Here is a 27,978-nt window from a genome sequence, read left to right as displayed (position 1 = left end):
AAGCTTTAAAAAAATAACGGGATACAAAACAACTATAACGCTAAACATAAAAACCTATAAAAATGTTTGGACAATAATAATTAATTACATGTAAGAAGTCGAGGTATCACAGCACACCTTATAGTCTTTTGAACTTTACGTTTAAAATTTCGGCGCCATTCAATAGGCTTTTATGACTAAACAAACAAAAAATATTCAAAGCGCATGGCACAAAAAAACACACAACTCTTTGAGTATGCGGGTTTAAGCAAGCAGCTACACTACACTAGTCCTTATTGAAAGTGTCATACACCACACATCGAAGTGAGCGCGCATGGCAGACGAACGCATCCAACTAAACGTCAGAAGTTGGCGGGAAACCTTAAACTATTAATTGAAATTTTTTAAATTCATTTATGAGGATGTTTTGGAGGACTCATTGTGCTGTTATAGATAATTTCAAAAAGTTTAGTTAGTTAATTAAATGTAATATTAAGTGATTCTTTAATTATTTCGATATGAAGTTATTTGTGTTTTTAATTTTTGCTGGTTGTACAGTTAGATGTGATGAGTCTGGGTGAGTAAATAGTAAATACGTTTTATTTACTTAAGAAAGAGCTCCCTTAATGAATTCTCTTGGCATCTCACCAATAGGTACATTTATAACAGGGCAAGTCACTGACACAAGGAAGTCGAAAACGACTTAAGTATAAACAATAACCGTACCGTTGCCGTACAATGTCCAGTGACTTAATATTTGGGGAAAATGATCTCGTAAATATTTAAATTATTAGGCACGTTATAAAATAAATCTTATTTGGTACTTAAATATACATAAATATGTAGGTAACCATTTCAAAAAATAGAAAATTCGTACACAATTTCATATTTAAGGTGAAAACAAGACTAAATTATACCGAAATTTTCCACAACGCGAATGCATAATTTTAAATCAATGTCACAATGATGATATACATACGTTGCTAAGCAACTGCGAAAATTACTCATTTCAAATGTAGAGCAAGTTATATCGTTCTCGTTTACTTATAAATTAAATAAAACAGTAAACTACAAAGGGTCGAATTTTTATTATAGTGAAACTTTTCTAAGATCACATATTTAACAGGTACGTCAGGTACGACTAGGCCTTTGATATCTATGAAACTACCGTTTAACTAATAGCCTTAACGCCATAATTATGAGGGTAATTCATAACTGTTCATATGTGTTCCTATTCCTAGGTTGCGGCGACTATAACTCTTAGTTCACATTATTTTAAGTAAGCTAAAGATAAAAGTAAACTATCCGAAATATTTTGTCGTCGTATTTAGTTTTATTAAGCACTTTATGAAGAGCTTAGCTCACATAGTTAAGGTACATTTTTGTATAGCTGGTTACTGGTTAGCATTGCGATATTGCTGTGTTGAGTTCATTCATGCAGAGACTACAATTTATTTTCAATGGATTTGGCAATGGGTAATTTACATCACACGAAGCTTTCCCTTCTTGTGGTTGTTAAAAATGTAAAATGCTGTGAAAATATTTACTAACAACGCCGCGAAAAACTTTGAAGTGATTTAAATATGCATAATATAGATCTATAATAATTGAAAACATCAAAATAATTTAAAATAAAAAGATTTATATTGTTTGGTATGTTGGCAATGGGCGGTAAATTCCAATGCTCAATTTGTTTCAATAATCGACACGAGGAAATTATGCGGAATGAGATTTGTTTCAGAGAACCAATCACTTTATTTATAAAGTGAAGTAATGTAACTCTTGTGATAATTACTAAATACATAAGTAGCCATTATATCATATCCTAGTACCTATGTACGTAACATTCCCGCAATGGCATAGGTATATAATTAAAATTAGAAATTATAGGTAATACAAAGTCTACAGACTGTATAGGTACGAGCATGTACTTGCCATGTGATGATGATGATGATCATGGTATCCTGTTATCCCTCATCAGTTTTCCAAGTCAGTCCTTGCTTGGATAGGTGGTTGTTTGGCCTTCGAAAAACATGTTCTATCCAGCGCCATTTCCGCAGAAGTATCTCCTTAGCTAAAGGGTTTTGTCGGGTCAATTCCCATAATTTAATATTGGAGATGGTCCGTGGCCAGTAGACTCCCACGATTCGCCGCAAACACTTGTTTACAAACACCTGGAGTCTACTGGTTATGTCTTGTTTGACGGGCCATGTTTCGCACCTATACAGGAGGACTGACTTAACGTTAGAGTTGAAAACCCTTAGCTTGGTGCGGCGAGTGATGACTGTGGAAGTCCATACGGGTTTCAACTGCGCATATGCGGCGCGGGCTTTATTGATGCGAGCTTCAACATCTACTTCTGCACCTCCCACTGGGTCCATAACACTTCCCAGATATGTGAACTTGCCTGGTATAGATATTAATTAAAAAAAAAACTGCACAAAACCAGTAGACAGATACATAGTAGAAGCACATTAAACGAGTACATATCCCTTTGAGGGATTCCTTCCAGCGAACCTCATAAAATATTTTAGATTTTTAGAGCAATACCTACCGACGAGAATTAGGTACAGCTGGGCTATTTGCATTACTGAAGTTTTTCAGGCTCTTCAAGAGCCTCTGAAAAACTGGAAAATAGGTACTGGCACCGACAAATATTTCAGACTGAACTTAAAAAACTTTTAAGTAAATTGTTTGACAAGAACCAACGATAAATAAAATATTTTTTGTTATCGCACTTAAACTATCGTGAGACATATTTCAAAAAAGAAAAAAAAGAAGAAGAGAAAAGAATCCGAAACATGTCGCCAAAAGCGACTAAAATAATAGTGAGTAAAAACCGTACTGATAAATATATATTTTGTTTAAAAAGAATAACACAAAATTATTGCTTTCGCCAATAAAAATGAATGCACTAATATGTGAGTACTAGCGAGAAACATAGAAAGTAATTAGGAATACGCTAGCGTTTATGTCAGTGCCAAACTGGTGGTAGCCGTACTGGTGGTAGCCGTAGCCGTACTGGGTGCCTAGCGAAGACGACAATTGTTCACATAAAACGCCAATCGAAACACCAATAATGTACAGAATATTCACGTGACTTTCCGTAGCATTTGTCAACCCGATCATTTTTTTGGCTGTCACCCCACTATGTATCCTTATCATTCGGTAACGGAAGAGATTTTTCGGTCTGTATTAAGAATTGATTAAAGTAAATATTATTGACGCCAATGTATTTTTCGTATGTACTTAACATCGAGTGATTGTAAAATTTCGTTAAACTCATTATCTGGTTTATTTAAACTTCTTACAAAATTAGGGCAAAATACAAATCGCATTATCTATAGGTATAACCTTAGGTACACAAAAGGTATAAGTATTTACAAGTGTGAGTAATAATAATAAACACAGCCGTAACACACAACGTGTGCGTCTTTTTTAGGGTTACGTAGTCAACTAGGAACCCTTATAATTTCGCCATGTCCGGCGTCTGTCTGTCCGTCCGTGGCTTTGCTCCGTGATCGTTAGTGCTAGAAATCTGTTATTTGGCATGGATACATAAATTGATCATGGCGACAAAGTGGTAAAATTAAATCTACAAAAAAAATTTTTTAGGGTATCGCCCCGTCTGGTTGTCCGTCGCTCTGTATACCTATCACAGCCATTTTACTCAAACACCATAGGTCTATTTTGTGTACGCTGCTTAGTTTATATTATACGTTAAAATTATATATTATTACATATATATAGCACTTTATGATGTACCTACGAAAAAAAGTTTGGTAATAGTTAACATATGGGACATCATTCAATAGGTCTTTAAAAATAACTTGAAAGTTTCTAAAAAAATCCTTTGAGCAAGTAAATTATTTGAAAATAATAGCTTTGAAACTTCAAAAAAGCTCTTATAAAAAAGACGTTAGTGCCGATTATGTACACCCTTTGCTTTGTATGGTTGTTGTTGTATTATTTTCATACAAGTACGGAACCCTCCATTATGCAAGGTCCGACACGCATTTGTTCTTGAGAATCAGTTTATTAACATTTTCAGTGACAAAAAAATAACAACAAAAAAAACCAACAAGAAAAATGCTTGAGACACTTTTTCAGCGTTTTTGATAATGTTACGACCTGTTACGATTTAAGGCCAATATTTGTCAACTGTAAATAGCTATTATCGATTTCTGAAACTGGGTCGTCGGCCAATTTGTTTGCCAGTGAGTTGGTTATCTCGTAAATCCGTTAATGAAGTTACGTGTTGCCTGAAGTTACTCGAGTTATCCCAGTTAAACCGACGTTCAAATGTTCGACGTTGTTCGCGACGGTAATTATGCAAGACAAGATTCAATAAAGATAAGATGTGCTTGCGCATGCAATGCGCTTATGAACGTCAAATAAAGCTACACCGGCTCTAACCGATAAGAAGTCAATAAAAAATATGAAGTGGATCATCAAGAATGCTCTAACAGCGCCGTTACAAGGCGTGTAAAAACTTTCCATCAATTTTCTAAGTTTCTAAGTATTTATTTATAGTAACTCTCACGTAGCCTATTTGAATAGGCCTCATACTATACGAATCCATTAATATTGTGCAGCGCATTAAGGCTTACTTTGTTTTCAAAATCTGATGAGAAAATTGCATTTTCACATCACCAATTCGAAAAATGCGTTTTTCTTCCCTGCTAGGAGGTATCAAAGTGGCACTTTTCTTCCCTGCTAGGAGGGATTAAAGTAACACTTTTCTGTACTAGGACACAATTTTTACATTGTTGCACATTATTTTTTTAACTTAAATAATATTTTTAAATCCCATATTCTCCGAGGGTGTCAGCTCGGTACTACAACTTAAAAGGCAGGCACTCTCGGGAGTACGCGAGCATTTGGCCCATCTGGCTGCCCACGTCTCCCTCATTTTGTTGCGGAACTGTTTCGCGTTGCCCCGCATGGTGTACACTTTACGCACGTCCCCCACTTGGCTTTTTGAACAGGATATGCTTTCTCTGAACGACACGCTCAGGGTTGCGTTGGAATCGCTGCTGAATGTGAGTCTGAACGAAACTCAGTGGCGTCAGGCTTCCTTACCGGTTCGATACGGCGGTCTTGTGGCCTTCGGTTTGGTGGCCTTTTTAGCGTCGGCGCATGGTTCGGCGGGTCTCGTTGCTCGTATTCTGGGAGTCCAGGGTAGCGATGTGTGCGTGCCATTCGTTTCCGAGGCTTTGGCGAAATGGGCCACATTATGCCCTACCGGTGAACGTCCTGATAGCGTGGTGGCGCAGAGAGCATGGGATGACATCCTTTGCAAGCTTGCGCGTGCAAGTTTGGAGAGTGGGGCCTCGGGGACCGACTTGGCGCGCCTCAAGGCAGGTACCATGCCTGAGTCGGGAGCGTGGTTGCATGCTTTGCCGTCTCCGCATCTGGGCACACTGTTGGACAACGACTCTCTGAGACTTCTATGAAAATATTTTAATTTCTTGTTTTTCAAGTAGACACACTACTATTTAAACTATAAACTGAAATAAATATCATATACGAAGGAAAAAATGACCAAAGCCTCCAGTGTCCAGAGCTGGAACTGGAACTGGACTCTCTGAGAATTGCAGTTGCCCTAAGGTTGGGATGCAAAGTGTGCAACGCGCACCGATGCATTTGTGGTATGATGTTTGAGGAGAATGGTCACCACGGGCTGAGTTGCCAGAGGTGCGCCGGTCGTTTCCCGAGACACCACTCTTTAAATGAAATTGTGCGGAGGGCAATGGTGTCGGCCAATATCCCGTGCATATTGGAACCACCAGGCTTGTCACGGTCAGACGGTAAAAGACCCGACGGGCTCACCTTAGTTCCCTGGCGGAGGGGGCGGTGTCTTTTATGGGATGCAACATGTGTTAGCACATTTGCTGCGTCCCATCTAAGACACACGGTAAAAGCGGCAGGTTCAGCGGCAGAAATTACCGCCAAAAATAAGCATGCCAAATACTCCGGGTTACAGGGGGCGTACGATTTTGTGCCCGTTGCTGTCGAAACAGCCGGACCATGGTGCGGCGAGGCGTCCGAATTGTTCAGAGAACTGGGTCGGCGGCTGAGAGAGAGGGGGAGCGATCCCCGATCTAGGTCTTGGCTTGTCCAACAAGTCTCCATCGCCATACAGCGCGGCAACGCTGCGAGTGTGATGGGGACTTTTGGACCAGGCATGCCACAGAACGGGTCTTAGGTTAGTTAAATAGTTTTAAATTTGTGTTTGTAAAATAGTATTGTAATGTAATTATGATGACATTTAATGTAATGTTTTAATTGTAATATCTTTAATTGTACTTTATCGTTTAGTTTAGAAATGACATCTGTACCTACTACCTATTATTATTCTGATTTAATAAATTCGTATTTTTTTATATATTTTTAAACATCATAATTACCTCATAGGTACTGATGTGAAAAGCAGTATGTGTCACATGGTAGCAAAATTATTTCCATCTTGGACGTAATACATTTGAATCCCTCACTACGCTCAAGATTCTACTTTAGAATCCCTCGTTCTATTATAGAATCCTTCGCTTCGTTTAGGATTCAATGTACGCCCTCGCCGTAAATATGTCATTTTGCTCCCTTGTAACACAATATACTATTTATGCACAAGAGTGGCAAAGTAATTTATGTTTATTCAGTTAGTATTTTCCTCGCGTAGGTGTGGTAAATGTGTTTTTCACTCGGTAGCAAAGTTTGTAAAATCTCTCTAAACTTTCGTGTCTTGAATCCCTCGCAACGTTTAAGATGCCACTTTTAAAATTTGGAAAATTTTGCTTGCTCGGGTATCAGTATTAGCATGATGGGTTAAACATAAACTTTGCCCCCTTGTAAGTGTTAAATAACTAGTAGTGCATTTAAAGGACAATAATATTTACAAACTTTTGGTTAATCCCATGATGTTTAATACCTAAATTGTTACATTTTGCGATATATATAATTAAATAAATAAAAACCGACATGTATACCATGGTAATTGGTATAGTACTGCTATGAAACCAATATTAATAAAAGGTGCCTACCTAAACCTAAACTTATAATGTACATACCTAAGTAAGATATGATCGGAAAATCCGTTAATTATATATAAGTATTCGAGACAATATTATTTTCAGTGCTGAATAACTACATCTTATAAAACAAAGTCCCTCGCCAAGTCTGCCTGTTTGTGTGTATGTATGTGTTCGCGATAAACTTAAACACTACTGAGTACTGACGGATTTTCATGCGGTTTTCACCTATCAATTGAGTGATTCTTGAGGAAGGTTTAGGAGTAGGTATAATTAGAATAAAAAAATGTAGAACACCTACCATTCTGATTAAATGTCTGTATGTGACAAAATAATAGTAATGGTAAATAAATAATTGGTGGTGAGCACTTAATTCTGGTGGTGGTCTTCTTAATTTTCTTTGGTTTGACTAAGTAAATAAATAAACAATCAGTACATATGACGCAACGTCTCGTTCCACAAACTCGTACAACAGGTACCTATTATGTAAGAAGGCAATGACCCGCACATATGGTGTTAATGTCAATGCTGTTCTAAAATTACGTACAATTAGGTGCGATGGACCTGCGTCTAACAACTAAAATACCATTGTGTATGTGTATATTTGAAAATAGGTACCTAGCCAATTTAAACAGTTATCACTGCCAACTTTGGCACGTATTTGCCATATGTGATTCACAACCGTGTCAATAAAGAAATAGACTGGGGTAGCAAGAATCTTGCTGCAAGATGGCAGGTCTCAAGAGCATTATATTTTTAAGATCCGTCCAAAGACGCGTTGTTGGCATCAGAATGTCCAAACATTTTAGTAACAGCATTATCTACGCGTATCTATTACGAGTACACTCATACATACCGTACGCGCTGCGTACGCACTATCTGGTCTGAATGCGTTATTTCATCATCATCATCATCATCATCATGTCAGCCGATAGACGTCCACTGCTGGACATAGGCCTCCCCCAAGGCTCGCCACTCCGACCGATCCTGTGCCGCTCGCATCCACCGAATTCTCGCGACCTTCACCATTTATTCACCATTGTGTTATTTATTTACAACAAATACCGCACGTTTGTCATAATGCATTTGTCCACCGGTACGTGAATCTGCAAGGTCACATTTCCGGAACTGAATAGCCAGTTCGCAATAAGGCTAAACGTGTGTCTGTTTACACGTCTGCAGCTGTATGCTGCAAATTTTAAGGTTTCATGAAAGACAGCAAAGACATGTATCGGTGTCCCTAATACACCATGAAAATTTTAAGCTGGTCATGGACAACTTCCCACCTGTCTCGGGAAATAACAAGCACAGGATACATTGGAAGCAATATTACCACTACCAGCCCATAATCGATCATAATAATATGGCGTGTCCCAGAAGTAAAGAGACAAATCAATTTTCAAAATATGTAATTTAAGGGAAACATTATGTAACAGTGATGATTTTGGTTGAAAGTAGTCACAAAGTTAATTAAATTTGCAAATTTGCTCCCACGACAACTAAATTTTTTTAACCGACTTCAATTTCATAGAAGGAGGAGGTTCTGTATTCGGTTGTGGCTATCTTTTTTTTTTTTTTTTTTTATGTATGTTCACCGATTATTCCGAGACCCGTGGTCCGATTTGAGTAATTCTTTTTTTGTTCGAAAGGAGCTACTTCCAAGTTGGTCCCATATTAATCTGGTTCTGATCTGATGATGGGATCCCTGAGGAATTGAGGGAACTCCTCAATTTTTAAAGGCACATGTATAGTGATTTGGGTGTTTTCATAAGCAACTTGAGCATTTTCTCTCGAAAACGACCAATTTGATGAAGTGGACCTGATGATGATGATTGTTTTGAAGATAGTGATGATGATTTTTTTAATGTAGGATGTTCAGCGATTACTCCGAGACCCGTGGTCCGACTTGAACAATTCTTTTTTTGTTTGAAAGGAACTACCACCAAGGTGGTTCCACATTAATCTGGTTCTGATCTGATGATGGGATCCATGAGGAATTGAGGGAACTCCTCAATTTTTAAAGGCACATGTATGGTGATTTGGTCGTTTTCTTAAGCAACTTGATCATTTTTTCTAGAAAACCACCAATTTGATGAAGTGGAGCTGATGATGATGATTGTTTTGATGATAATGATTTCAGCGATTACTCCGGCACCCATGATCCGATTTGAGTTATTCTTTTTCTGTTTGAAAGAAGTTACCTCTCCAAGGTGTTTTCGTAATATTTTTGGTTTTGATCTGATGATGGAATCCGTGAGGAATTGAGGGAACTCCTCAATTTTTAAAGGTACGTGTATGGTAATTTCGGTGTTTTCTAAAGTTACTCAAGCATTTCCTCACCAATACCTCCAATTTGATGTAGTGCAACTGTAGCCTAACCACGAGTTTGGCACTAAATATTCTTCGTAACTTACTTTGTACACTAATACGCCAGTGCATAAACAGTAAGTTACGCACACGATAGCGAATATATCAATGTCAAACTCGTGGTAAGGCTACTGATAACTTCCCTCGTATGTGTATTATGATTTTTGATGTAGGTAGTGTTGGAAACAACCAAAGAGACTGAGAGGTATTAGTAGAGGTAGGTAGAGGGTATTAGTGTTTGGGGGGTTTGAGGTTGGGGGTTGAGGGGAGGTGAGTTGATGGGTCGGAGACTGAGGGGTTGGGAGTTAAGGGATTGGGGGTTAGGGTTAGGAGTTAAGGGGTCTGGGGTTAGGGGTCGGGGAATGGTGGTTGAAGGGTTGGTGGTTTAGGGTCGAGGGGTTCAGTGATCAGGGGTTGATGTGCTGTGAGGTTGAGTGATCGGGGGGTTTGAGGGATTGGGTCAGTGGCGGGGCGGAGAATGGATTTACTGACAGGAATGATTTCCCAGACGGACTCGAGGAAAATTCTGATTATTTAATAAAGTTTACGAATTTACAGATAAACATGATTATGTTTTTCATTCATGCGTCACGCTCTTAACAATGTCTTAAAACTAAAAATGGAAAAATAAAAACTTTTATAAAAAAAAGATAAACCGACTTCAAAAAGGATGAAATAAAATCGCAACGAGATCGCCCACGTAGGACACTTCTATATAGGTATCAAAGGATTAATTAAGGCGCCGTGCCGCGCCGCTTCGCATTCGCGTGTTGTTCGCCTACGTAGTACGCTGCATTAGGTAATCCAACGTACATACTTATATAGCCGCATCTTTATCGAATTGCACCAAAATCCCTATGAATATATGGTTTAAAATTTGGCTTGGCACCGACTTCAAACATATCAGTTGGTAACGCATATACTTAAACACGGAACCCTAAAAAGGATAATACTTTATTTCATCCTTTTTGAAGTCGGTTTATCTTTTTTTTATAAAAGTTTTTATTTCTTAGATTGTTCGCGGCCTGTCAGATTGCGACTTTTCAGGATTTTGCAACCACTCCTTTGGCCATACAAATTATTTCGTAAAAAAATTGGCTTTTGGTATATTTTTTTGGTCCTAAGTCACATTCTATACGACTGAATGGAAATTAATGAATGGTTGTACGGAAATGTTTCCTTCATGAACATCATTGGAATTCGCCGCAACATTATTATTCTATATATACTAGTTTGTCTAGCTTTTACTTGAAGAAAGTGTTTTACTATATCCTTTTTAATATGAGACTCGTAAAATAAAGGCAATTCTGAATAATCCTATTAGCAAGTGCTTCATATTCTGATCATTCATTTTGAAAAACGAATATGCAATAACGAAATTTCCGCTTTAAATGATAGATAACTAAATCGTAGATGCAACGACACCAAAACTTTTCTTTTGTTTTAATTATTTCTTCAGCCAGTAAGACTTTGAAAGTTGTCTCTTTACTTCTTAGACACACGTTACTACCTACTTAGCCCTGTTTCGGAGTATGGGAAGCATTTGTGCGACCCGTCGGATTATTCACTACATAGTTACCTACCACCAAGTTGTTATCACTTTACGAGGGCGGTTTGATAAGTCAGTAACTTTTAGTAAAAAAAAAACTTTTTCACAAACGAGCTTTTTTATTCTAATTCTTAACTCTTTGGCTGTTATTACTTTTTTTATATACCTATTGGGAAAAAAAAAAAAATCAAGTCATATGTCAGATTATATCGGGAAATTGTTGGAAAATGGAGAAAAGTGAATTTCGTGTGCTAATTAAACATTTCTTTTTACGTGTTAAAACTATCAAAAAGACTGAAGACCGGTTAAAAAATATTATTGGGAATCTGCTCCATCTCATGGAATGGTACACAAGTGGTTTACAGACTTTCGTTCTGGACGAATCAGCACCAAAGACGCAGAACGCTCTGGAAGGTCGATTGAAGTGACCACTGATGACATCGTGAATAAAATCCACGATATTGTTTTTGAAGACCTTAGAGTGAAGATACGTGAGATAGCCGAGACTGTACGCATTTCATCTGAACGACGAGTGTGCCAGCTGCCAGTGCACACTCGTCGGCAGTCGCAACAGCTTAATTAGTAGAATTGCGTTATAAAATACTGCCGCACCCACCCTATTCTCCAGATTTGGCACCGTGTGATTTTTTATATTCCCAATCATGTAGAAATGGCTCGGTGGGGAAAAGATTCCAGCTTCAGTTTCAGCTATGACTTCATCGAATGAGGAAGTCATAGCTGAAACTGAAGCATATTTTCAGAGTTTGACAATAAGTATTTTTTCGAGGGGTAACAAAAGCTGGAACATCGTTGGCCGACATGTATCGATTTGAACGGATTTTTTGAACAAAAATAAAATAAAAATTTGTGAAAGTTTTTTTTTACTAAAAGTCACTGACTTACCAAACCGCCCCCAGTGGTAACAACTGCTAAGAATTTTAGTCTCACCTTTTATCGCTTTATTTTTATGAGAATTGAACATTACAGTATTTTAGTGGTAACTACTGAGAAAAATAATTCCCAGTAGTTACCACTATCTCACTTTGGCGGTCACTACTGGGAATTATTTTTCTCACCTGTTACCACTGGAAAAAATTCGCTGTTGTTACCAGGTACCACTGGTAACAACTTGGTGGTAACTAGTGGGAATAACCCGACCCGATTCCTACACAATGGAAATTTTATGTAGAAAAACCATGTCATCATTCCGAAACAAAGTAAGAATAATAATTGATAATCATGGACGAGAATAACATTTTTAAGTGCCTTGGTTATGCAAAGTACGCGCACATCGTGCAGCGGTAGAATTGAGAATCCACATAGCACACCGCACTCAAGTTTCAGTTCATACGTTCTTAATTTTTCACTGTTCCCAAGTACAGTCAGCATCAAATGTAGCGGAAGAAACAACGCGCTAAAAGTATCTGCCAATGCCACCCACAATTATTTTTCCAAGTAGTGATAAATCTCTACAATTTCCGTTCAAAAGTACCTATTTGCCTGTATTATTGTTCTAGATAGATATAAATGACATAATAATAGAGACATCTCTTTTGTGAAGCTATTGAAAAATGATAGGTAAGTACTTTTGACGCATAGTTTGATACGTTACTTTTAATGCTGACTGTAACTGTACCCCTAGTGTAAATTTGGATTTTGAGTTTCCAAAACGTCCCGCTTGGCGCGCTGTTTTAAATCTCATACAAAATGGAACATAACGCAAACGCGAACGCTCGTCACGCTATTTAATGAAATTTACACTAGACACCAGACACCAAAGAAATTAGTGTTAGACATTTAGATTATGAATATTAAGAAGTATGAATATTATGAAGATTAGTGAATGTTGTGAAAACAATTGCCTTATTACTTCTTTCAGTAACTACTACGTAATAGAACGGCCATCAGACGCGCCCGTCCGAGAAGTCAGGCCGTTCCAAGTATACTGGAACGTGCCCACGTTCCAGTGCAAATCCAAAAAGATCGTTTTCGAAAACCTGTTCGAAAAGTACGGGATTATACAGAACCAGAATGACATTTTTCAGGGAGAGCAGGTAAACATCTAGATACATAATAAAACACACGACACGACACACACACGACACGTTTGGACACGTGGAAAGAATGAGTGAAAGAAGGCTAACAAAGAGTGTATAAGGGAGAGGTAGAAACGGGAGTTGAAAGGGGCAGACCTCGGCGGACTTTCTCTGATCAGATCGGGGAAATCCTGAAGCAAGCCAGGTCAAGAGCACCCTGTACCGTCGAGCGTGTATGAGGAATGTTATGAAAGTGAAAGAAGCGAAAGAGGTATGTCAGGTTCGTAGCAAGTGGAAATCCGTGGTCTCTGCCTACCCCTCCGGGAAATAGCCGTGATTATATGTACATAATAAAATCGAATTCTACATATGAACCTAAATAATGAACCTATGATTAGTACAGTAGAGTCCGGTTAGTACGACTTCGCATATAACAACCGACCGGTTATAGCGACGTAAGTATAGGCACATGTTTGGTTCTAGTACGAGCTACTATGAAAGTACAACCGTTTATTACGACTCCGCTTATAACGGCCGACCGCTTTTAACGATGGAAATTAACACAAAATCCTTCCGTCAAGTCCGGTTACAAAGACGAGCGACGTAGTTTTTACAAATAAATTGTTGGTAAGAAGCTAACTCCGTCCCGCGCACCCAACTCCTCTCCCCCTTTGCCTATACGCAGCAAGATGAAATAGTCATGTGACTTTTCGTAATCTTGCAAGCTAAATAAAACCCACTTCCCATTATTTAATTGAGCTTAAACTTCACATACATAATTGTGTAAGCTGGGTGACAATCCAATATTTTGGACTGTCACCCACTTCTAATGATGGACATAATAGTGGCCATAGCAACTGTGTGATAAAACAACGCAACCTAATTGCGTTTGGGTTTGTTAGAATTGTCTCAATGAGTATAAGTTGCGTGTTGAAACAAAAGTACATAGCCAGCCACAAAGGCTTGTATTAAAATTGAAAATTTTGGCAAAAAACTTATTTACTCTTAGATTGCCGATGCAGGATTGTCAACTTTATTAGATTCCTAAGAATTAGAATTTTTATTTTACGGGATTCGAGTAATTTACTTGTGATGAATGAGTACGCGTATAAAAGTGGCTTCTTCCACACAAGTCTTTCCATTTAAGACAAAAACTCGTAATACTAACGTAAATATAAATATTTTAATTGAAATATTTTTTTTTCTATGATGGTTGCATAAGTATTAATAAATACAAAATTATGTAATTATTTTGTTTAATAAAATATATTAAAATTGGCAGTTCGTTGAGTACCTACGACGTCCGGTTATTACGACGTAACATCAGCGGTCCCTTGGGCGTTGTTATAACCGGACTCTACTGTATCTTAAATTTTTAAGCAATATATGCTATACCTAAGCATTCAGCTCATATAAAAAACTTTACCTTATTCATTTGTAAAAAAAAAAGATCTGGTTTATAACACAAATCGTCTAGAGATATTGAGATTAATAGCCATTAGATTTACTAATGAGTAAAGGAAAGGTGTGCAAATAACAAAAACACTCATAGACAAATAGAATAGGAATCAAAAGATCAAGAATAAATGAAGCGCGAGTTTATATTTACTTAACCCCGAAATGAAAATAATTTCTATGTATGTACATGTAAACCTACAAAGAACGTCAAAATAATCGATTATTTAACTTTTTCTTCGAAGATCACAATTCTGTACGACCCCGGCCTCTTCCCCGCGATCCTGCAGGAGGAGAGCAGCGGCAAGCTGAGGACCCGTAACGGCGGAGTGCCGCAGGAGGGGGACCTGGACGAGCACCTCACCGCGTTCCGGTTCGTGCTGGACCAGGCCATACCGGACCCTGACTTCAACGGTGAGATCTCATAAACAACTTGTCCTTCCAGCTGCAAAAGCAGCGCTTTACCTATCTATTCCGCAAAGTTCCAGAGATGGAGAGCAGTGGAAAGGTTCAGTGATATTAATTTTGTACTATAGGGGTAAAATCTCTTCCTTTTTAGGTAAGTTTCACTTTCCTCATAGTCGAAATTAAAAGTAGTGTTTAACTCGGGTAAAAGTAACCATCTCACCCTCAAACTATTGGAGCTCGAACGAAGTGAGAATAAGAGTGAAAATATCTCGGGTGATATGGTTCACTTTCCACCCTTGGTTAACAATCTACTATATTGCTACCTACACTAGCAAGTGGCAATGGTATAAAATATTCCTACATTTCCGACATGCAGTTCATTCGGTTCGTAATTATAGGCTATTTTATTTGTAATAGCGGCTACCTATTTATTAATATATATGAACAAGTATATTTCCAAACAAGCAAAGTGCTTCAATTGCTGAATGGTGTTATGCAACCCGAGACGGCCAAGTGCGGGTACAGAATAATACTGCACAGAAATGTCACTGCCGGGTAAATAAATACTCTAACCCATCTCTAACCCATTATTCATACAAAATATTGGTTCGATATAGATTATATTAATATTACCTACCTAATATAACATGTAATGAAAGAGAATACAAACATAAGGAACGAATAATTAAATTTATTAAATCTGATTAAAGTGATCAACATACCCCGTAACCGAACCCGCAAATCTGTAGCATTTGACAGTTTGATATCAGGGTTGGCGATTACGATGAATAATTTACCTACTCTACTGCACGTATAAGTACTTATCACTGATCAATATCTCCGAAATAAATATCGCTGATCTTACAATATGGGGGTGAAATCGGTCACTTGCGAGGTCTCTAAGACTTGTCTGTTTATATAAATAAATATGCAGATTGCCCATTTAAAGAAGATTATATATAGGTATTGATTTAAATTAAAATTTAGGTCAAACAAACTATAATATGTTATTGGATTCTGTAGTTGTAAGTTCTAAAACTATAAGAAGCGGACTTAATATGGCCGATATGTACAACAGTATAAAGGTCCTGCAAAATAATAATAAAAAATAATAAAACCACCATTACGCAAAAAACGGCAAAAGATCACGTTTGTTGTATGGGAGCCCCACTTAAATATTTATTTTAATCTGTTTTTAGTATTTGTTGTTATAGCGGTAACAGAAATACATCATCTGTGAAAATTTCAACTGTCTAGCTATCACAGTTCGTGAGATACAGCCTGGTGACAGACAGACGGACAGACGGACAGCGGGGTCTTAGTAATAGGGTCCCGTTTTTACCCTTTGGGTACGGAACCCTAAAAGCTATGTTATCGAAATATGGGTTTTGTCTTTTAACCGCGGCATTACCTGCTTATGAATATCAATTAAATGTGTCGATGTGTGACTATGGTATGGTCTATGACGAGTGACGACTGACGACTGTAAACAAACAATTAACGTTTCTGCCCTGAGAAATGTTTAGTTCACTAGGATTGTAACGCTATCCGATTACTTCAGGGAAGTGATGGATTTTGCTTGCGACCTGGATTATTAGGGCCTTTTTTTATTTTCTTATTTAGTTTATTTGACATGCCGCAATGTGAACAAAGATAAATTCTTCAATATCTGTAATCGTTATTTAATACGTTATTAATTAACTTCGCTGTAAAGTTACTGTAAATTTAACCCGTGTAGCGCCCTACTGACACACGTGTGTCAGTAGTTAGTATAGGAGTTCCATACTACTGTGAAACTGGGGCGTTCCAGGGGTTAGGATTGTAAATTGTAATATGAGTGGTATACATACCTATAAGTAGTAATGGTAGTATCATGCCTAAATATTTTATACCTTAAAACCTTATCGACCGCCTATTTTTATCTATCATATTTGTTAGGCCATGCCTAGTGCGGGGTTCACTGCAATGTGCCTCTGTAAAATTGTGTTTTTTGTTAAATAAAGATATTTAATTTAATTTAGCTAATAAAATTAGGTAACTTTAAACACAAATCAGCACAAAGTATAAAAATATATCGCAATACACCTTTATTACCACAGGAATGATAATGTATTGCGAATTGCGATGTATTTGGTAACTTTGGCGCTCCCTATCTAGTTGACTGACTGTAGGTATGCAGCTGTACCTACATAAAAAAATCTCGTGTGTCTACAACGACTGGACCTCATTCATACTGTTTACCGTGCGCACAACTGCCAGACAAACCAGTTGCTATACGCCCGGAATTCGGTTCCGCATAGTTATATAGAATCTCGGTGCCAATATTTTATTAGGCAATATTTTTATTTTATTAGGGGGGGTATTTAGGGTTCTCAAGGGTCGACAATGCTTAAGTGGTTCCTGTGATGTTGTGTGATGTGATGTCCATGGGCGAGGATGACTGCTTCCCATCAGGCGGCTCGTCTGCTCGTTTGCTATCACATTAAAAAAAATATGCTAAGAACTGGCAAAATAGTAGTTTTGAGAATTGGCTAGTTATCCATAAATCACGTCTGCACCTACAATTAGAGCACTAGCAAGGTCAGCGGACACCGGTTCGATTCCGGAATTGGAGCTAATTGTGCCTCAATTGGTTACATATACTTATGACATAACCATTTCTGATGACATAACGGGAAATAATTAGGTAGATTTCACGCTGGAAATACATAATATAACCTTCTAATTCTTGAACTTTTGTCATGCTAAAATAAAAACGTACCTATATTAGGACAAATTGACAGATAAATAGTAGACATTACGTAGGTACGTACTTAAAACAAAACATCCTTTTTTGTACTATTTGTGGAGTCAACCGCCTTTTCATGCCACCCCTATGTTTTATTTCAATGTCATACAAAACGAAACCACTTGACCGATCACAGTATCGAAGGTCTCGGTGTATATTAGCTATCCACTTTTCCACTCGGTGATGTGTTATGGTTTAGAAATATGGGCTATGGCTGCTGAATGGCAACGCGCCTTTATTCTTCAAAAACGAGCCATACGTATTATCTAGCTTGTTCCACCTCGTTCTCCAGCACACGACCTATAAAGTGAACAATATTCTTACACTTCCTTCTCAGTACATTTATGACGTAGCGAAACACGTCAATGAAAACTTAACCACATTCCCGTGCAAACAGATCACTCGCATAAGACAAGGCTCAAAAAATCAACTCCGCACTCATCCTATTAGACTGACCAAGTCATCCAAAATCATGTCAAATGTAGGACCTAAATTTTATAAATAATAAGCTCCCAGCGGAGATAAAGAACGCGGGTAGTACACAAATATTCTTTAAAAAATTAAGAAATTGGCTCTTACACCATTCTTTCTATGACATCAAAGATTTTTTTAACCTACCCAACTATGTATAAATGGAATTTAATAATGTGTGTAATTTTATAATGTGTGGAATTTAATAATAGAATTTAATAATGTGTTTAATTTTATAATGGAATCTAATAATGTGTTAATTGAATAATTTAATCCATATATTTTATTACATTTTAATGTTATATACGAACTGAATAATGATTGACATGTAGGTAATATTAAAAATATTATGAATAAATGTCTATGTCTATGTCTAGCTCTGAGTCACTAATCGATCATCAGCAATCGATTCAGCGAAGAGCACATGCTTATCGATTGATGCTTTATTTGTTTGGATTTAACAACGTGTCTCTGACATTGCTGAGATAACAAAGAAACAAATAAAAACACTGACTAAGATATGTGGGAAAGACACTAAGAATTCTTGGAATCTGTCAAGCTTAAAAAAACTTAGAGCGGCATACTTGTCGGGGTAACCAACCAAGCACCGCACATGGCTGTTCGATTCTTACAATCAAAAGTAAGTAAGTAATTAAAATGTGAGAGGAGAGAATGCTGGACACATACCTGACCATACTACTGGTACTAGTAATGAATGAAGTTGAAAAAAGGAATTCAAGATATTCATAAAAAGGAATAAAACTGACAGAAGTTGTCTTTACGTCTTAACTGGACAAATGAACAATAGTTATTTATTTTACAAGGGGCAAAGTTGTTGTTTAACCTCTCGTGATAATTTTGATAACCGAACAAGCGAAAGATTCCAAAATTGAATCACGACCGAGCCCCGCGACCCCAATTGTACCGAGTGGTTCGAAAAATGGAATCTTGAGCGTTGCGAGGGTTTCAAGCCACGAGGGTTAAACAAATTTTGCCACTGAGTCAAACACAAATTTTTTCACCAAACCAACACAAGGAAAATACTAAGTAATTGTAACATATCAAACAAAATCAAAGCTAATCGATTCCAAAATGAATGTTTATTATTTAATATTTATCATTCAAAATCATCATTGTCTTAATAAAGTCATGTACCAGAAAACATAAGAAAACAACTCAAAATTGGCATTTGATTACTTTGCCTCACATGTGCATAAAATGTAACTTCCTTATCAGTTTTTGAATAATCAAGAGAGCCTTTACCAGCTGGTGTGGTGAAAATAATAAATTAAAGTCAGTAGGTAAACAGACTAGCCTTTGTAAACAGTACTAATTTATATATTTTTTATCTTTCCAAAATTTCAGGAATCGGCATAATAGATTTCGAGTCCTGGCGTCCCGTTTTCCGCCAGAACTCCTGGGGCGTGCTGACCCCGTACAGGAACCTGTCGTTACAAATAGAGAAACAGCGGCATCCCTGGTGGACGAAGAACATGATAGAGAGAGAGGTAAGGTATTTTGCAAACGATGTAAACAATGGTAGGGAAATGGCGATCTGTGTAGAAATGGCTGGATGCCTAATAATCAGTAATTTCCTTCATTTCAAAAAGTTTTACTAACGAAACCATTATAATTACTAACAGATAATGTGAAATTTTATTACTATACGGGGCTGCTGATTTGTTTTGTTGTTGTCTTAAGTATTGACAAAATTTTAGTGGTTTTGTCAGTTTTGTCACAGGCAAGTTAACTTTCTATACCTATAGAGAAAATCAGGTTAGTTTAGTCATAATTTTCTAAAACGTTTCCGTTGTACAGTGAATCTTTAACTTTGTAAAATATCTAATTTTCAAAACTATGTGCCTACTTTAGATTAAACTTGCATTATTTAAGATTCAAAAACCTATAAATAAGGTTACAACGGTGAATTTAGTGCCATTATCCAAATATATGTGAGGTTTTCAAGTAAAAGGTACTACATTGTCGCTTACCATGAGGACGAAATTTGTTAGTATCTTTATACGAATAACCTGTCAGAGCGTCCTTATGGTAAGCGACAAAGTGGTACCTTTTGCTTGGAGACGACACATACAGGGTGTCTCTAGCCATTGGACAAAGCCGAAATTTACATATATGCATTAGGGTATTTAGAACCAGTATACAAGGTATCATAACAACCGGTGTAGCGGTTACCAAGAAATTAACAAATTACGATTTTTTTACTTTGGAGCAGCCTGTATGTGTTAGTAGCTCCTGAGGTCATACATAGTATAAACCCTTCTTCGACCTTTTTGATTATCTTTTTTATTTATGACACTAAATAAGATTCTGACTTTTGACAAATGTCGAAATGTTCGAACAAATTGACAAAAGCACTGCCAATGTTTAATACAGTATGTTTCTTTTTTGTTGTCGATTATTGGAAATAACTTTAGTTGAAATAACATTTTTTTATCTTTTGTTCTTATTAAAAAAATACTAACGTTAGAGCATTCCTGAGAAGTAACCCCTACCTCTACTACCTACGTGGGATTTCAGGGTTTGACCAATGGCTAAGGTCACCCTGTATACCTATGTTAGCCAACTTGTTTTAACAAAACAAAGTTTATTCATAAAACCCTAGCAGCAAACATAGTGTCATTGTTGAATCATCTACCAGCTAACTGCTGGGCTGGGCTACAAAAACCATTAAAATGTATACTTCTTAATATTCTATAGCTATATTCATTTCATCGCTGTCGCTCTAAATATATCGCTACGGTCGGTCGGCATTATGTTGATTGCAAAACGGGCGCCCTAATTCACTCGCAGCACTTTATTCATCAGCATATTCGATCGGGTTGATAACAAAACATTGACTCTTTGGCTATTGTTCTATGGAAAAAATCATAACAATATCTGAATAAAAGAATTTTGAAATTAGAGGACCTGTGATCAATTGTTATAATAAAAATAATTGTTAGTTTTACAAGGCGGCAAAGTTGCTGTTTAACCCCTTGTGCTAATATTGATACCCGTGCAAGCGCAAGATTCCAAAATTGAATCACGAGTGTAGGAGTGGTTCGATAATAGAATCTTAAGCGTTGCGAGGGTTTCAAGGCACGAGGGTTAAACAAACTTTGCTTACGCGAGTAAAATACTAACTGTAAAACATTACAAATCAAATCCAAATTAACACTATTAAATATTTATCATTCAAATTCATCACTTACAATTAAGTCGATTCCACCAGCCAAAATGAGAATACAGCTCAAAATTAGCATAATTGTGGATAAAATGTAACTTTCTCATCAGTTTTTAAAGTATCTAGAGAGCCTCTACCAGCTGGTGTGGTGAAAATATAATATAACAATACCTTTATTATGAAGGTGAATTTGTGTTATCACTTCTCGTCCACAGTATTTATGTTCGGCCAATATTGTATTCAACTTGACAACAATAGTTATTTGTGCAACAAGAGAGGAAAGTTGGTTTTTCTTGCGAGTGTTGATTTTGAGTCCCGAGTAAGCGAAAGATTCTACGAGCGAAGCGAGTGATTCTAAGTTCGAATCTTGAGCGTAGCGAGGGACTCAAAAACACGAGATGTAAAATAACTGCTCTCGTGTGACACATATAATTTTTACCTCAGTAGTGAGAATATAATATATTAAAGGTTAAAATGTATTTCGAATTTGTAATAGACCCCGAAGTATGAAGTGGCAGTTCATGGCCTTCACTAAATTAAAAAGCTACATTGTTTCACTCCCTGGAGTGACGAAAGTCGCACTTTCCTCACTCCAGGGAGTGACGAAAGTAGGCTTGTTCGAGCTGCTGAAGTGAAAAGATTAGTGCGCCATCCTCTAAGTCAACCAACCTAATCCAACCAGTTCGTGGGTTATTAATTCAGTAGATAACGTAACCTAGTAACATCACTGCTCTCTCTCGCTAGATTACCATCTAAATTAGCTAGAAGTTGAACTCCTAACTATCTGGCCAAGAATTATTTCAAACAACATCAGAATCATCCCGTTTTAGTGCTACTATCAACACAATTTTAATTAAATGTTTAATGCGGTCTAACGAGCAAACGAGCGAGCGTGTTAAAATAATCTACGTAGTGTAATGAATATGTAGTCAACATAAATAGACAACATATTTTTTTAATAGTAATATGTATACGTAATATCTAAGCATTGATAGAATTCAACTAAATGAACCCTTAAGATTAATTTCACAGAACACGCACATTCGTATTTGGATGCTTCAGTTATTTTTTTTTATACTTACGCTAATTTAGTTGAATATTTGTTAACCAGATTTTAATGAAATCCTTTGAAACCTAAAAAAACTTTGAAAATGATGAGAAGAAGGCTGGCAATTAAGGATTTAGATTTAACTTGATTCAAATTTATAATTGAAATTACTTTATAGCGACATAAAGTTTGTAGGTACAAAAAACAACATTTTTTAATTTTTAATTTTATTGCATATTACTTTTAAAATGACGACCTTACGGCGGTTAAACAACAACTTTGCCCCCTTGCAAAACGATAGTTTTTGTTTTACAAGGGGGCAAAGTTGTTGTCTAACCGCTCGTGCTAACATTGATACCCGAGCAAGGGAAGGATTCCAAAATTGATCCACGAGCGTAGCGAGTGGTTTGAAAAATGGAATCATGACTTGAGCGTTGCGAGGGTTTCAAGGCACGAGGATTAAATAAATTTTGGCACCGAGTGAAACACTAAATTAATTTTTCACCACACCAATGCAAAGAAAATTGTAACCGTAAAATATCAAACTAAATCAAACCCAAATGAACGTTATTTAATATTTATCATTCAGTTCAGCCAACAAGCATAAGGAAACAACTCAAAATTTACATCAGATTACTTTGCCTCACATGTGAATAAAATGCAACTTTCTTATCAGTATTCAGTATAAATCAGTGTCTTTAAAATGCTCCTATCGGTTTATTTCTAAACAAAGTAATCTACTACGTAAAGCAAGATTTGAAGCTAAATTTACGAATTCTCCTGTTGAAAATTACAGGCAAAGCGACGTTTCGAGCGCGCCGGGCGTGAGTTCATGCAGGCAACCTTGGCGCTTGCACGCCTTCTGCGGCCGCAGGCCAAGTGGGGATACTATGGGTTCCCGTACTGCTTCAACATGGCGGGCTCCAAGCCTGTGGAGACCTGCCCCACAATCGTACAGCAAGAAAATGATCAGTGAGTGTTTTTGAATAATACTCATCTGATAGTATCGCAACGGCCGCACTAAGACAATGGGAGTTAAAGTTCGCTTTTATGCTGCCTGCGACTTCAAACCATATTAGGCGACTACTGATTCGTACTGTCATAAAATAGAAAAATCCATTAAAGCATGCTCCGAAATCATACAAAAGGAAAATAACCGAATGAGCCTTGATATAACTCCACTTGCACAGTTTGTTGAGTTTACAAGATTGTTGTCTTATTTCCAGGATATCTTGGCTTTGGAACGAGAGTACGGCGCTCTACCCTTCAGTGTACAGTTCGAAAAACTTGAGCTCAGCTCAACTGGCAGGGCTCATACGTGGTAGGGTGGCGGAGAGCGCGCGAGTGCGCCGTGGGGTGCCTATACTACCCTACTTTTGGTTCAAGTACAGGGATGCCGGATTTATGTCAGAGGTACCTACGTGTTTACTACGTCCATTTATTGCTAAACAAGTTATATATCAAGCCTTAGCCGAGCATTTTGCTTTCCACTTTTAAGGCCTCCCTCTGCTTTTTCAAGATTGAGAAAGAAGAATGTGATGAAAAATCAGATATATCGCATAATCGTGTCAATGCTTATTTTCAGGTGGATTTAAAAACAGCACTAAAAGCGATGTATAAATCACACACTTCTGGATTTATAGTATGGGGAAGTTCTAACGACGTCAATTCGGTTACAAAGTGCGAAAAACTTAAAACTTACTTGGACTATATCCTCGGACCCGAAATAGCCAAATATACAAAACAGACGCACAAGAGAGATGAATCAAATAATATTAGCCATGATACGACACCAAATAATTTCACTACACAAAATCCATTGTTTTTCATAACTGGTGATTCCAAGGATGATGAAAATCAGAAAGTGGATTCTGAAAATGAAGAAATGAATGGGAACTTGGAAAAAAATCTAAGCCATCTTGAGGATAAAATTATTAATAGTACAAACGATTCTGCTAACGCTAAAAATGAAAATAATATTTTATTAGATATCGTTTTAAGTTTAATTGAAAACATACACAAAAATTACGATAAAAAGGTAATAGACGCGACAATGAAGAAAGTTAATAAGGATCGAAAGAAAGGCACACCAATTCACGATACTTTTACACAAGTTAGTGACTATGAGTTCGATTTAACAACAAAAAGTCCCATACATCATTTAAAAAAGAAAGGTGCCCTTTTCAATTACCTTTATCCACCTAAAAACACAACAGTCTTTGATAAGTTTACAGCTGCAAGGGAAAAAAATGTCACTCCAGACTATGATTTTAAATCGACTACAGCAGAAATTACCTCAACAACAGAAGACAGTATAGGTACGGAGCACAATTTCATGTCAACTACAATAGACATGTTGTATGATAATGACAACTTAGCAGTCTTTGATAAGCAAGATTCATTATTAGATAAGGATTTTAATGACACTACTGTTAGTGAAATTAACACCGAAAATACCAGTACAGATTCCTACAAACAAGATGAAACTACGGCACCGATATTTTTTGATTATGACTTTAATTACACTACGATAAGAGAAAAGAATATAGGCAATGCCGAGACTGTTTCCAATAAAATAGATGAAAGCACAGTACCGATATTTTATGATAATGCAATTAATTACACGATATCTGCGGATACTACAACTGAAAATTCTTATAACATTCAAAGTACAACAGAATCAGTAAAAGGATCTGCAAATGGCGGTGTATTCCGTACGGCTGATAGGACGACAACTGAAGATGACTCAATTAACGATACTGTGACTGATGATTCTGAATATCAGGTGGTTATAACTCTGAAGTAATCTAACAATCATAGTGTAAATAGTGGCTTTATATTTATATATGAAAATTGACAACCAGAGTAACAAAACCACTGCGCTCCGCGCATCGTGTTTCTTTTGACTCTCGTTATTATTGCACAATGTACTATAACATTTTAACGCTGCTCGTGCATTTATATTTTATTATATTTTAGGTTTTTAACATATTAAATTATTAATGGGAAATGAATGAAGTTAATGGATTTTTGTGACTAATAACAGAGGGAAATAAAACATTTATTTTATTACCTCGGAGAAAAAAAATCTATTTGAGGCATGCTCTTGTGAAGCTGTTACTAAATCAGGCGGTCTAGCATAAGTTGCGTTCTCGCGCGCGACTCCATACATCTAGCGCGACTTCAAGTATGGACTCGCGCGCGAGAACGCAACTTATGCTAGACCGCCTGATCAAACAGATTACAATCTTATGACTTGCTATCAGATTAGTGCCTAAATAATCCTAACCCGGGGTTGACCGGTTAAACCTGGAGTTACCGTGGTTACCAGTACAATTGGACACTGGGTCACATTCGGTTATTCGGCACCGGCGTTAACGGTTTAACCCGTTAACCCCGGGTTAGTGGGATGGTGCAAGTGCCGCTTAGATAACACTAAGGTCTTCTAAACAACTATTACTCTTTTTTATGGAAAAGTGTCTAGAGTCCTACCAAGCTAAGTTGGCAGCGATTTTGATAGCCCAGGCGGTGCCAGTGTTTAGTAAACGTCATAATTTCATAGAAGTTTGACGTTTCAAATAACACTTGCACCATCTGGGCTATTAAAATCGCTGCCAACTTAGCTTGGTCTGACTCTATTATTTCATATACTAGTCTCTAAAGCCATTATGTACACAAATAAATTTCAATTTCATTGGTATAAATTATCAATAGTTTGCTAATTGGCTGCGATTTAACTATATATTGAAAATGATCCATTTGAGACCAATTTCCCGTGATTTTATATGTTGATGTATTTTTTATATTTCTCCTATATTTATGTATATGTGCTTTGACGACCGGTCTGGCCTAGTGGGTAGTGACCCTGCCTGTGAAGCCGATGGTCCTGGGTTCGAATCCCGGTAAGGGCATTTATTTGTGTGATGAACACAGATATTTGTTCCTGAGTCTTGGGTATTTTCTATATATTTGTATTATATATATATATATATCGTTGTCTGAGTACCCAATAACACAAGCCTTCATGAGCTTACTGTGGGACTTAGTTAATCTGTGTAAGAATGTCTTATAATATTTATTTATATGCTTATTTTGTTTATGGCTTTTATATTTGTGACTAACCCTCTGTGTGTCTCTTGTTCAAATGTGTTTCTGTCTTTAGGTGCCTGGGTCTTCACAAGTTGACAGAAAGTACTTCATTTGCTTAATCTTCTACTTCTATTTGGTGTTTATATGCCTTTGTGATATGTGGTCAGTGTTTAGACTATAGTCTTATATTATATGTAATAGCGGCCGGTGTCTCTTTAAATGTGCTTATTATCTGTGATATAATCTTAATTATTAGTGTAAATATGTATAGAGTCAGTAGAATGTACTTCATTAAATATTGTTAGATGTTACTATTTTTAAGTCATAAAGTTGGTTTAAATAATACTATTGTTTATTGTGTTTCATTCTGGTCATAAGAATGTGCAATGTTAATTCAGATACCTATTTTATAAATAAGAGGGCAAATATTCATAATCCGTTATACCAGAATCAGAATGCTTTATTTGTAAACCTAATGCTACGCTTTGTACCAGGTTAGTAAATTTAAGAAACATACACTTACACAGTATGACAGAAGCCTATAAAACATGCATTATAAAGACTCTAGCTCGATTTTTTATTACGCATATAGCAGGTTGGAATTTATATCTTTGACAATACTTAGGAAAAACATAATCACACCTCTATCTTAAAAACTTTTTTTTTTAATTATCAAAAAACCTTTATTTATTTATTTATACTTTATTGCACATAAAATAAGTACAAATGGTGGACTTAATGCCTTAAGGCATTCTCTACCAGCCAACCACCTTTACTAATTTAATTTGCAATTTAAGCCCAATTGCCCGCAAATTTTGTTTGGTATACTTGAAATGTCTACAACAAAAATTGTTGAAATCGGTTCACATGATAAAGAATTAAGTATCCTTGAAAAACCAACAAACATACAGGTCGCGCAAATTAGTTAGCCAATTTGCCGATAGATGACGCTGTACACGCTTAGTATACTTCTGGTCAAGTCTTTCGTTATTCTATTTACTTGAGAAAATTGAAAGTTTGTACGGAACGGAACCCTCGGTGCGTGAGTTAAACGAACTCGCACTTGACCGGTTTTTAGGGTTCCGTAGCCAAATGGCAAAAAACGGAACCCTTATGGATTCGTCATGTCCTTCCCTCCGTATGTCACAGCCACTTTTATCCGAAACTATAAGAACTATACTGTTGAAACTTGGTAATTAGATGTATTCTGTGAACCGCATTAAGATTTTCACACAAAAATAGAAAAAAAAACAATAAATTTTGGGGGTTCCCCATACGTTCTGAAACTCAAAAAAAATTTTTTTTCATCAAACATGTGGTGTGGGGTATCTATGGATAGGTCTTCAAAAATGATATTGAGGTTTCTGATATCATTTTTTTCTAAACTGAATAGTTTATGCGAGAGACACTTCCAAGGTGGTAAAATGTAGTATATCCCCCCCCCCCCCTGTAACTTCTAAAATAAGAGAATGATAAAACAAAAAAAATATATGATGTACATTACCATGCAAACTTCCACCGAAAATTGGTTTGAACGAGATCTAGAAAGTAGTTTTTTTTTTAAATACGTCATAAA

The 27,978-nt window shown here is 36.8% G+C and overlaps 1 protein-coding gene across 1 annotated transcript; it reads left to right on the top strand.

Moving 5' to 3' along the window:
* Window positions 1-331: 331 nt before the first annotated feature.
* On the top strand, window positions 332-27,978 carry LOC134753004 (hyaluronidase-2-like). Its single transcript, XM_063688768.1, has 8 exons — window positions 332-556; window positions 12,803-12,977; window positions 14,660-14,828; window positions 19,447-19,589; window positions 23,110-23,285; window positions 23,540-23,726; window positions 23,899-25,098; window positions 26,476-27,978. Exons 1-8 carry the CDS (start codon window positions 498-500, stop codon window positions 26,581-26,583), a joined length of 2,217 nt encoding a protein of 738 aa, XP_063544838.1. The 5' UTR covers window positions 332-497; the 3' UTR covers window positions 26,584-27,978.

The sequence above is a fragment of the Cydia strobilella genome, chromosome 2 (genome assembly GCF_947568885.1).
Source record: "Cydia strobilella chromosome 2, ilCydStro3.1, whole genome shotgun sequence".
NCBI classification, from domain to species: domain Eukaryota; kingdom Metazoa; phylum Arthropoda; class Insecta; order Lepidoptera; family Tortricidae; genus Cydia; species Cydia strobilella.
The sequence above is the reverse complement of the archived record's forward strand: the minus strand, read 5'-3'. Positions and strand labels throughout refer to the sequence as shown.

Excerpts from the sequence above, each read along its gene's own strand:
- LOC134753004 (XM_063688768.1), top strand. The coding sequence starts at position 498 with ATGAAGTTATTTGTGTTTTTAATTTTTGCTGGTTGTACAGTTAGATGT. Across the intron at positions 12,978-14,659 it reads ACATTTTTCAGGGAGAGCAG|ATCACAATTCTGTACGACCC; the intron begins GTAAACATCTAG and ends TTTTCTTCGAAG. Across the intron at positions 23,727-23,898 it reads ATGCCGGATTTATGTCAGAG|GTGGATTTAAAAACAGCACT; the intron begins GTACCTACGTGT and ends GCTTATTTTCAG.